Here is a 13,223-nt window from a genome sequence, read left to right as displayed (position 1 = left end):
ATTGACCTAGAAACATTGCTGAAATTGAAAATGTATAGAGAGAATACATGTAGCCTCCACCTTATTTGCAGTTCTTTTTTTCTTCAAAGGAAATTTGGTGCAGGCACATCATCTGTGATGCAATGATTGGATACGCGATAAACATGTCTATATCCTAGGCACTGCTTTGTCACATATCTTTAGAGACGGAAGATAAAAATGCATCTCGGATAAATTTTCATATTTTATATAAAAGATAAAAAATTTAATATAATAAAAAAAATCATGGCCCAAGAAAACCAACTAATTTCATGAATATGACATAAGATCATCAAATCACTGCAGTTTCTTAGGGTCACATTTGGAAATACATCTGTCAGGAAGATGTCCGATATTGACTTTATACTCAGATCTGCTATAATTGCAGTCCTCAGTGAGCTACATATAGACAGAAAATGAATCCTTACCTTTAAAAAAATTAGCTTGGTGCACTGATTAAGAACCAATTTATTGCTTAGTTGTCCACAACATGTTTTCAAGATGTAAATGTCAACACTATTTTCATGAGGTTTCAGCATTGTTTCTTGTTTTCAAATCATTTATTGAACAACCAAATAGAAAGTTTTCAGTTTAACTGTTTTAAGATGCCAATTGTATGTGAAACTATGTTTCTTTTGAGTATTCAAATACTTTAGAATATCTTAAACTATCATCTACACAAATCTTTGACTAAATATGCAGATCTGATAACATGCTCTCCTCAGTTTTTGTAAAATTCCTAATGTGTATACGTATGGCTGTAGTCCATGTAATTCCGTTACCATGATTACTAGTGATGATTTTTGGCCTTTACATAATTCTTTCCATCAGTACAGGAGGCAAAAAGTGGCTAATAAGTCCTAATACCCCTAAATTTGAAAATGAACTAAAATTTAATTACCACTGATCCCTAATATTTTGTAAAATCATGTTTATTCATGGTAGAGCCACCTATTACGTACTATATACATGTACTTATATTTTATTTAATATTAGAGACGTGAAGTACTTAGATTGTGTTAAGTATTAGAGAAGAATGTATAAACAAGCTTTATTGAGGCATTTCACCAGTCCTAAATGCCTAAAAATATAATTTTCCTTCCCAAATGTCAGAGGCGTAATTCCGTTACCATTATGTGTAATTCCGTTACCATGTACTTGCCCTAAAGAAAGACCAATCATGAAAATTTGTTAATGATATTTGTGAATAAATTACTTTCAAAATAAAGTTGACACTATAATGAATTGAATCAGACATTAACTTGGAGCTAGTGTGTTGTAGATTTCAGAGAAACTTTTACTAAACTTTGGGTTGCAAAATGACTCATTTCTCTGGTAATTCCGTTACCATAGCACATATCCGTCATTCACATCTGAACGTGTGAGAGGTTTTCTAAAAATCTTGGTTCAGTATATAGCACTAGTGGCCATGCATAGTATTAGGTTCAGAAAATTTGAAAATATTGAGATATCTGGATGCTGTGAGCAAAAATAACAGCAAAATTTCTCTGATTTGTAATTCCGTTACCATGGAATTGCCCCAAAAGATGCCTCTACCGTCTCCAGTAATTTCATCAGTTCCAATCCAATTGACTTTATTGTGATTCTGAACCTCAATTGTTTTCAAAAGTAGACCTGATTTTGAACCCTAAAAAGTAATCGGCGCAAAAGCTGAACAGGTTTTATCATACTGAAAAGAAAATGGCATTCTTTGAGTCATAATGCCAAAGATCAAATTTGATATCAAACAATATAGCCACATTAAACATTCCGATCCCAAAACAAAGGATAAATCCGATAAAACAGTCATACCGTAACTTCTTGTGCATAACCTTGGCACAAATTTTATGACTACCTCTAATTAATGAGGAATAGGCCTGCCGGGGCCCTAATTAAATCATGATTGACCAGTTGAAAAGCTGAATCCCTGTATGAAGCCTATATAAGGGGAGTGATGGCATAGTTTACTCGCCCTGCATGAGCTAAGTATCGGGAATGTTGTGTAATCAATTATTTAAAGAATCTGTCTTCATATACTTTGGTCTTTTTACTAATTCCGTTCCCGAATATTTTTTTTTTAACTTGCTGCCACGAAACACAAATCGAGGTGGGGAAAATTAGATAGTATAGAAAGGATAAGGGAAACAAAGGAGAAAAACAATATTATTTCCCTTGCAAAGCGCGGAAGTAACTTTTTTATATGAATTTAGAGAGAGAGAGAAAAGGCTGCGAGAGGCTGCATTTCGAGGCCGTCACATCAATTTCGCAAAATTCATTATTTTTTTCACCATTTTGAGTCAGATTTTTTAATGAATATTTGTCTATGTATTTCAGGGGCTGCAAATGGTTTTCAAAGTGGGGGGGGGGTTACCATGCAAAAAATCACAATGATATGGTCATTTTTACGATTTTGTACATGATTTTGGAAAAAAGTGTGGGGGGGGAGGCTGAAGCCCCTCCATCCCCGTATTTCAGATGGAAAGACTGGTCGTTGCATATCTTCTTTTACATGTATTAGTATCCCGCAGATACGCGTGCGAAGATTTGGGCACCTTGCCGTATATTTGACAAGGGGGGGGGGATTGGGCAAGTAGTGTCAAAACCCTTTATTGTGTATCCACCTTGCCTTTAAATACAGGATATATTACCAATGTATGTTTTTATCATTTTCTTTGACAGAGCACATTTCTTGGACGATATCGTCACTTCTTGGATATTATTGACCCAAGGACTCTATTCGTTTCCAAGGTAAATTTGATGTAAAGTAATGGTGGGCTATTGAAAAGTAATTCAATTCTATTCAAAATAACATTTTATTTTCTTCCAATCATATCCAAATACAGTACTTTACAAAAAAATAGTAGGATAACACATGTAACTATTAAAGGAGTAATATTAAACAAGGAAAAAGTGGCTAGATATTATGAAAAGAGGGTTAAGACAAGAAAGAGCAATTTTCAATGAAAAGGTTAATTAAAAGACAATGATTTAAAAGAAAATTATATAAAAAGACTCAGTTTAATTTCTATGGGATCTATATGTAAAATGGCAATGTTGGTTAATCAAAATGACAGACATACAGTAAAACTCTCAGTATATTTTGTACACACATTTTCTTTTTTTTTTCAAGATGCTTCTAGCCTATTCGTGAACTTTCCACTGATATATCTTGGCCCACCTTTGTATATTTGATTTATTAATGAAATTTATCGTTTGTCAAATCTCCTTTCCTTTATCATGTAGGCAGCAGATACAAATATTGTTTATTCTAATAAAAATCTTTATCACTTGTGTGAAAGTGTAAATACTGAACCGATGTTTGTAAATGGTTTTGTGCAAACAAGCTTACTGTTAGATATAAGAAATACAATTGGTACATTGTAACTCCACAAGGCGTATTGATCTTAATAATGTAGTGGTAAAGCTTAACAACCAAATTATTCCCAAAGTTGAAAATACTAGGTTTCTTGGTGTTATCATTGATTAATTAATTAATTGAGTAATTTAACATGGATACATCACTTAAATGAAATTGAGAACAAAGTTGTCACAAATATTGGAATAATATATCGCCAAAGTTTTTACTTGCCTAAAACTGTATTGCATACATTATATTGTTCTTTAATCTTGCCATACTTTTATTCCTGTAATCTGTTATGGGCTAACACATACCAAACTCATCTCTCTATTTCTCCAGACGTCAAGATACCACTAGCAAATACTAAAGTTACCTTTCATTCCCTAAAATTGTTGAAATTAGATGACTTCAGCAATATAATTTTCTCTACAGGTGTTTATATTCTAAAATTCCACAATTTTTTTTCTGATTCATTTACAACACACACCATTTTGATACCCACTTAAATAATCAAATATTCATTCCCAACATAGAAAAATTATCTTCCAACACAACATTCGTTATACTTGCCCCAAAATATGGAACGAAATTCCAGATTACATAAAAAATCTCTATCAACAACTAGCTTTAAGTATAAAATTTAAAAAATTGCTTTTGTCATCCTATATATATTTATTATACATATTATATAATTCTATTTCAATTTTTTGTTTCATAAATGGATATTAATTGATAAATTCAGTTGGATTGGTCGTAAAAAAGCTATATTTCCTTTATATGGCTGATGCCCTATCAGTATGCATGCATATATTTAATGGCCGGTATTCTGAAGTCGGGTTTAACTTAAACTCAGGTTTAAAGTTGTGGTTTAAGTATGGATAGCCAATTGTTACATAAATCACTAACAGTAGAGATATAAAATTTCAACTCATTTGACTCTCAAATCATTCATAATTGTCTAGGAATTATAAACAGATGATTGTCTTCACCATCAATGAATCAGGAAAGAGCGCAGTAAACATAAAAAACATACAACGTAATGAAAACTTTGACACTTTTGGCTTCCCATAATTTTAGCACAGAGTTAGACCATGGTCTAAGTTAAACCTGACTTCAGAATATGGGCCCATGTGTTTGTATTGATATGTATCATGTTTGTAAAGTATCATTGTTTTTATGCTGAGAATAATGAATTGAATTGAATTTTTTTCGTAGAAAAAGCTGAATGATTCAATTGAGCTCCTTGCTGCATATAAGAAAGGAACTCTGCCTGATGGGGTTACGAATAAACAGCTCTGGGAGGCACAGAAAATTAAACAGGTAAAGTCTTATTATTCTGAAAGGCTTTTAGATTTCAATAGATCTTCTTCCTGTTTTTAATGATTTATTATTGTAGACAACATGGGGGAGAACCTTGTCCCATTGGCTGCTTTATAACATTCAAAATTCTAAGCCTTTTATTCTAGTACACTTGCTGTTTACTGTGTTAATAAGTTTGTGTTTGAAATGAATTGTTTTGTACCACAGCAAAAATAGTAACTTCAGTCATCAACCACACTCTGGTCTTTATTAAAGAACTTGTGTTACAAAATGATAACTCACAAAATTTTAAGTTGTGTTCAGAATATAAAAGAGGAAAAAAACTTTTTTAATAGCTAGAGGGGAGAGATAAATGACTATAGATATATACTGATATACAAGCTTCCATCAAACACAATTTATGAATAAACAAACTCATTTGCAATTGTACACATAATCACTAAAAGTTGTACATGTACATAATTTTAATACTTTATTGATATTTCAGGCAATAATTCATCCTGATACAGGAGAAAAGGTTTTCATGCCTTTCAGAATGTCAGGTAAGAATTCATTCTCTTTATAAAAGTATTTTTCTGACTTCATTCATTTTCTGAAATGTAGGGATTGAAGGAATGTACACAGCATGGAAGATTATATATTTTAAGTTTTTTTGCTGTCAATGCAATATTTCCTGATCAGTTTGCATTCTTGTATAGACATGTGTCTCTGTCAAAGAGGGACCATATGGAGGACTTTGCCCCTTGATATTAGGATATGGGGCAAGTGGACTTTGTTCAAGTGTTACAGCTGTTAGACTACATCCACTTTGAACAATTCCACCGGAGTGTTTCATGAAGGATTTGTCATTGGTTTTCATTGATAGACTTCCTTTCAGCCAATCAGATGCACAGATTTTAGTAGCTTATAACAATAGTCACAGATTATTTGTTTGATGAAATGTTACCTAGGTCAAGACCTATATTACAATCTCATACTCGTCTCATAATGTATCCAATGAATTTTTTTTCTGCTTTACCATACAACAATCATATCACAAAATCTCCAAAATATGCAATATTTTTTTTTCCAAGCATCGTTTTCAATGACAATTGAATTGATAATATCGGATCATGACTTGTGAACCAAGATTTATTTGTGATTTTTTTTGTGAAAGGGTATACAAACAAGCCTGCCTGTTCAAGATCAAACATTAATCTTTTGGACTAACTTTAGTATTAGAGGAAATCATGTTTTGCATAATCAGGTCTAAATAAATTGCTTTGAGTTCTGTGATATTTTGAGATAGAGAAGGTAGATATATATTCAGACTCCAATGTATATTGAATAAAATAATGTTGCTTAATGTGCAATTTTTGAAATGCATAGGCATAAATCCTTAATTTTGTTATTGCATAAATCTCTTTTGATTTTCATTATTTTTTCCTCATTTACATGTATATTTACTTCAGGATTTGTTCCATTTGGATCACCCATTGTTGTAGGCCTCTTACTACCAAACCAAACCCTTGCATCCACTGTATTCTGGCAAGTATGTTTGTAAAATACCTTACATGTTCATTTTGTCAAAATCATAACATAAAAATGTTATTTTCCTGTTGATGGCCATATGTTTGATGTGTCTGTTAGAAGAATCCTGGAAACGTTACATCTAGAAACATAAGGCCTGGGATTGTGGTAATTGTTTTTTATTCAGTTTCTAATAACTTTGAAAGAAATAACAAATGAACTTGATTTTTGTGTACTTTATATATGTTTGTTGTACTAAAAAGTTTTGAGATGATTATTTGAAACTCGATATGAGCAACTTTTTGGAGTTATGTATTTTGGGCAATTAAGGCATAAAGATGAAATTAAATTGGAAGACTTGTGTGAAGACCATGATTGTAAAACAATCTCTCAATTCTATATTTACCTTACCTACATTGTACAGATCATAGTCCATTTTCCATTATTTTTTTTAAGTTTATTCGTTGAATATATTGAATATATAAAGATAAATAAAATTCCTAATATCCTGACTCCATCTTTCACTCCCTTCCCCTTCCCCCCCCCCCCCTCTCTCTATGTTGTTTCCCTTTTATAGTGGTTTAACCAAAGTCACAATGCTGGAGTTAACTATGCAAATAGAAATGCTACTAAAGTAAGTAAAAAAAAATGCCATATTGTAATTGATAAATAACCTGCAGTTTCATAAAATGATATCTTATTTTAGAGTCCTTGTTACATTTAGAATTGTGTAGTATTGAATCAAATTAGGACTGACTTTTATCCGGCCAAGGGTCATTAAGTCACAGAATCTTGTTGTATAAACACTATTGTTCAATCTTGCAAGTAAGTCTAATTGGAAATCTAAATGGGTAGGAAATGAATTGAAATATAGGACTCATCTTTTTATCTTACATTCAACAAAATTATAATTAATTTCTCTATCCTCCAAATATAAGGCCAACAATGGGTAAATTTTCCTACAATTTTTTGAATAATTATCACTTACATGTATGCACCTTATCTATGAATATTTTCTTCTATTTTATGTGATAACAATTAAAAATCTGATTTGAATGGTCATCAGTCCTATAGAATCCTCATAAAGATTTAAAGATTCCGACCAAATATAATGTTGCAAAAATTGAAAATTGTTTATTTGGATTTTTAAATTTCAAACTGTTTTTTTTTTTAATAATTTTCACCTTGTTGACATGATTTCAATTATTTGCCTATTGATTTTCTTTGAAATTAAGGTTTTACAGATAAATTTTTACTACATAAATGGTGCTGTTAATATAAAGCATTCTTTTCATGAATAGTGTATTTTTGTATTGTGTATATAATCTGACATCTCTGTGCACTTCCAAAGTACTTTGGTCTTTGGATATTATTACCCCGGCCTTAGCTCACCAGTATATTCAATAGTGCACAATCATTCAAGGAATTTTTCTTGCCAGGTTCCAATTTACTTCACCTGAGTGGAGTGCGTCAAATGTACATTATTCGATAGGGCTAGAAATGGCATATAAAGCAACATTATTTCAATTCAGGCTGATAATGCAAGTTTTCTCCATCTGTCTATATGAATTTGCAATTCCAACATTTAACAATTCAACAGAATCTTTGGAAAAGGGGAGTTTCCTTGTTTGTTTTTCTTTGTATTTTCTAGGAGACTCCTATGGCTAGTTTTATCATGGGATATGTAGGAGCTGTGTCAAGTGCCTGTTCAATAGCAGTAAGTTAACCCTTTGTCAACTGGGAATTTATGTTCTCTGTACAAAGTTTATAGGAATCACAGAATACAATATACAATAGGCTAAATATAGGGGAGCTAGTTATCTCTGACTGAATATCTTATTTAAGTCCCAAGCTTTGTATGATATGCAATGCATCACCAGATGGGCCCTAATAGTCAATAAGATTGCACATAATGTACAAATATACAAGGCTTTGAGTAAGTATAGCAGGAATTATTTGTCTGAGGTTGGACTGGCATTAAATAGTAATTCTACCAGTACAACAGAGGATGATTACTTCCCTCTATACTTTCAAAAATAAAAACCTTGTTATATTTGTTTTATATGCTACATTTAATAGGTTAGAACAATACATATTGATAATCTAGTTCTTGTACACATAGTTCTTTTTTTTTAAATCAGAACCAAAATATAGATAACGTGCTGTGCTGACTGATTAGCTATACCTGAATCCACGTCCTTAGCAGAATGCGGATTTGGACTTGCCCGGTAGAGTCACCACACTGACCGGTGTGCATGAGAGATTGCATGATCTGTGTCATTGATGTCACAGAATAGAAAATTTTCCTTAGTGGGCATTTCATTTTCAACTTCATCACAAATAGTGGGAATATGTTTGGTCACATGATGCTATTTAGACCAATCAGCATACAGAATTGTTTTATGTATAAAATAATATAAGTATGCCTTGCCGAGATTATACTATAGTGATTGGTTCAAATAACAACTGGTGACCAAACATGAAAAGCTTTGATGTTGAAACAAAATACCCATGAAGAAATCTTTACTATTCTATGATGTCAATGATAGAAGAATACACTATTCCATCATTGACATCACAGATCATACAATCTCTTGAACAATGATTGTTTACAAAGAAAATGATTGGTGACAATATTTCAATCATAAGTACCGTAAGTTTAAATGTTTTTAATCAGTAAAATGACTAAAAGGGCAATGGTCAGTACATACATTTATTAATTTTTGCTCAGTTTAGAATTGGAATACCATTTGTCCCTGAAATCACTTAAAAAAAAAATAAATATTGGGTCTGACATGCATAGAAAATTTAGCGTAACTTTGGAATCACATATTCATGTGTTGTAAATGTGGTCTGAAAAGTTGTGCGAGTCTTGTAAGAAAAAAACCCCTCTTGAAATGCAGTGCAAGCTTGTTAGGGGGGTACATACATGTAAGGCCCCCCTGCCCTTTACAGGCTGTAAATGGTTTATGCTGAATTTAGTTGATATGAAGATTGTTGATTAACTAATTTGATATCACTCTATCATCACAGGTTGGTTTAAATATGTTTCTAAAGAGAAGCACCAATGTCAGTCCAGCAAAACAGATGATCATCCAACGATTTGTGCCTTTCCCAGCTGTTGGTATGTAAGACACTTTGTCTTAACATTTTTCTTCTAAAGAATAATTCTGATTTCGATATCTCCCTTTACTCAGTTGATGGGCAATTCTCGGTCTTGTGTTTGACCAAAATTTTGACAAATCCTGACTTTAATCAATTATGAATCATGAAAGTTTAGATTTAGTAATTCAAAGGTTATATAACATCATTTGGAAATAATTTTTGCTGTCTTCAATATCAAGGTTCAAGTCAGAGGTCATGTGTATGACTTCACACAGAAGCATGATTTTGACAGCTTGATTTTAATTTGAAATACCTGTGAATTTGAAAATTAGATTAAACTTTCAAAATCATCATAATTAGTTATAATTCTCTAAAACTTTTAGATATTTACTGTTGCTAATTAAAGTCAAGATTTGCCATAATTTTGGCCATGCACGTTACCAAGAATGTCCCTAATGATGTTAATTAGGAAATAGCAGTGACTAACCTTTAAAGACCCAGATGAGAAATAATAGCAGAATTAAAAAATGGGGAAATATATATTATCTACATAGTACAACTACATAGTACAATCATCATAGTACAACTATGTAAGTTTAATGCATATTTACCGCTTGACATTTGAATATTTTGCTTATTAAAACAACGACAGTAGGCTTTATTGAGCTTCTTAATAACCTGAATTATGTGACGTTATATCGTTATATTGTGTCAGAAGGGTTGTACGTAGGAAAGATTTTTTTTCAATTTGCAGAGGAAAATAGCAATGACTATTATCCAGTTCTCAAAGTGATAAAAAAAAACTCAAGTTAACTGGTTTAAATACTCTTCACAGTCATCAAGAATGTGACATCATGTTGTGTTAGAAGCATGATTCCATAGATGTGTACACTAAAAAATTGGGTGATTTTTAGTTTTTTAGATTTTGAATTCAATTTATTTTCAATTTGCAGAAGAAAATGGCATTGACAATTATCCAGTTCTGAAATAGATGAAAACCTACAACTCTACTTTATTTTTTGTGATTTCTTTGTTTGGCTCTTATTGGGCCTAAATTTCTATGTCAGAAAAATTTGTTATACATAAACTGAATGCAAATAGAATTGGAAAGCTGTGCCAAATAGGCAGGAAATAATAGGTGACAATAACCTATCCAGAGCAGGATATTTCATCAATTTCACCTTGCAGGAAAAGATATATACATTATCTCTAGATGTGATAGAAGTGTAGAAAATGTGTAACCTGTCAAGCAAAAATATTACCCAGTTTTTTGGTGTACAAGCCTAAGAAATCACTACACTTGTGTTATGGCATGTTATGATTATTAAAGTGATGATGATATAATCACAGTCTTTGTTATACTTTCACTGTTTACAGCCACAGCTAGTGTATGCAATGTAACTTTAATGAGATACAGTGAACTTCAGACAGGGATTGAGGTAATGGATCATAATAATCGAGTTGTTGGTACATCCAAGGTGGCTGCTAAAAAGGTAAGATCATGTCATTTACTTTGAGCAGAAAGGACAGTAGCACACCTTATGATTGGTCTGAGATACGAATTCACATAAAATGTTGTAAATTTTGATGCTAATTTTGAGACTTGGAATATCTTACTGTGTAATGCTCTAAATCATTGTACGAATGCCTATGTTCAAATCTGTGACTATGCTATCATCCTTCTTAGAATAAAAGCGAATTTAATATCTAGTCGTAATGATAGCAGTCGTACGATTGGCTATGATTTGAAACTAATTTGGCCTTTTCTCCAAAATAAAGGCTTGCAATCTTTCAAAATGGTTATATTAGTATTCTTTCAATTAATTTTGACCTCAAATAAAATGATATGTTCCATTCACATTTTCAGAAAATGAGCAAAATGCGATTTGTTCCAAATTGGATTGCAAACAGTCGTAAGGTGTGCGGTGGCCTTTAGGAAAATTGATACGAGTAGAATGTGTTTTGTCAAAATTTGTTTTCACAATGTCCATATGTTTTTAGCTGATTAACCTGTATGGTGATATTCTTACAGCAGTGGTTTAATCCATTATAGGCCAACTTAGATTAGTGTTATTAGCCACTTTATTCATCATAAATTAATCATTTCAATCATGCAGTTACAAATTTTTGTAAAAATCTATTCATGTTTTGAAGTGAATAAAATGGGATACAATAAATTTCAATGAATTATTTGGTATATTATCTACATGTATGTCATAGATATTTATTTAAGAAAAAAATAGATAAATGTTTATCATATAAATTGAAATTTTGTTACTTTATGTTTCACCGACTTAACTCTTAACATCCTGTAAAGTGCTTTCATAGTATTGATTATGGTTCTTACCTAGATAGGGCTTAACACTTCATCAGAAGCTGTGTTATGAATAAACATGTCACATTTCAGAACATCATTACCTACTTTACACATAGGATGGAATCTTGTAGTCTCATAATTTTGAAATAATATGATGAGGCCAATACAACTTTCTCAGCGATCTTCAGTGTACATCTTACCCTATGTTTGTAGAATACTTTCATGTTTCTTTCATTCAGGCCCTTTTGGAGACAGCAATGACCAGAGCGTTCCTTCCTGCTCCTATTCTGTTAATACCTCCCATCGTCATGACACTTATTGAAAACAAGTTAGTAACACAATGCTTTTTAACCCATTGAACCCAAAGTTATTAAGGTGGTCATGACCCATACCTTTAATTATTTGCACGTATTGACCACATTCACAAACTCCCACGATATGAGCCCCAAAGGCATCTCCCCTCCCCCCCCCCCCCCCCGGCTAAAACGTTCCGAAATCAGTATCAATCTTGACTGAATATCCCTCCATGTACTAGATAGATGATGTCATTTATTAAAGTATTTTGGATAGCTCACCATGAGGCCTTGGGTTTAAAGGGTTAAGAGGTTTTCAAAGATTAAAGGGGGCATTTGTTTTAAGAAAAGTAAGGTCTATTGTGACAAAAGTAATTAGTTTACAAGAAATGTATGCGATCTTAAGGAATATTCTTTAAGAGTTTATACAAACATTTTCTTTTTTTTATAATTTTACATATTTTTTGTTCTGAAGTGCCCATTGCTATGGATTGAAATGAACCAATTGTTTTGGAGAGCAATATACAAAAGACATAAATTAGGGTGTCCTGTTATTGTGATTGTTTTTTCAATGAAGAAACAGTTTATTTCAATTCACATTTCTTAAAGAATATGAGTGATACATAAGAAGAGTCATAGACATATTGAGTTTGTTTACTTTTCTCTCAAAGAATAAAAACTGCAGAAAAGCTTCATGTGTTTTGCAATTTTTTTTATCTGATGCAGCTGATTATGATACTGATTGCTACCAAAATACCCTTAAATGTAGTGCTAAAATGTATTTTTGTTTTCAGTTTGGCAATTTGTTTTTATAGAGCTCTCTCTGTACATGTATACAGATGCATAAATTCTGGTATTATTTTTAGCACTGCAACTGAGAATAAAATGAGCTAACAATGATTTAAAATTGATTTATAAGAGACATTAGTAAAGACCCAGACAAGCCTAAAAATGAAATTGACAATTCATGTACCAATTGAAAGCTTAAAACTACTAAACACAACAATGCAAGGTTTATGCATTTGCACTGCTTACCAGCTAAGTATTTTGCCTAAGAATAGCTCTAATTCTCGGGCATCAAAAATAGGTTTTTTGCTTTTCACTGCCTCAAGACCATGGCATCATGTTGTTTAAGAAGGGTTGCGATTCTATATGTTTGTACACAAAGAACTGTTAATTTGAGTTTTTTTCTTAATCAAAATACTCAGCTGTCAAGCAGTGAATATGCATATGACTGACATTGTTGTACTATGTAGCTCATATATTTCCTATTTGTCAATTTCACTTTTAGCTTCGGTCTTGA

At 32.0% G+C, this 13,223-nt stretch overlaps 1 protein-coding gene across 1 annotated transcript in view; it reads left to right on the top strand.

Moving 5' to 3' along the window:
- LOC121424772 (sideroflexin-5-like) overlaps positions 1 to 13,223 on the top strand; it is a 31,427-nt gene that overhangs the window by 10,736 nt on the left and 7,468 nt on the right. The window contains exons 2-10 of the mRNA XM_041620545.1: positions 2,698 to 2,766; positions 4,592 to 4,696; positions 5,184 to 5,238; positions 6,148 to 6,227; positions 6,783 to 6,839; positions 7,857 to 7,922; positions 9,239 to 9,329; positions 10,688 to 10,803; positions 11,867 to 11,955. Coding sequence (XP_041476479.1) covers positions 2,698 to 2,766; positions 4,592 to 4,696; positions 5,184 to 5,238; positions 6,148 to 6,227; positions 6,783 to 6,839; positions 7,857 to 7,922; positions 9,239 to 9,329; positions 10,688 to 10,803; positions 11,867 to 11,955 — 728 coding nt within the window. The remainder of the gene's footprint in view (positions 1 to 2,697; positions 2,767 to 4,591; positions 4,697 to 5,183; positions 5,239 to 6,147; positions 6,228 to 6,782; positions 6,840 to 7,856; positions 7,923 to 9,238; positions 9,330 to 10,687; positions 10,804 to 11,866; positions 11,956 to 13,223) is intronic.

Source organism: Lytechinus variegatus, chromosome 12 (assembly GCF_018143015.1).
Source record: "Lytechinus variegatus isolate NC3 chromosome 12, Lvar_3.0, whole genome shotgun sequence".
In the NCBI taxonomy this organism is placed as follows: Eukaryota; Metazoa; Echinodermata; class Echinoidea; order Temnopleuroida; family Toxopneustidae; genus Lytechinus; species Lytechinus variegatus.
The sequence above is the reverse complement of the archived record's forward strand: the minus strand, read 5'-3'. Positions and strand labels throughout refer to the sequence as shown.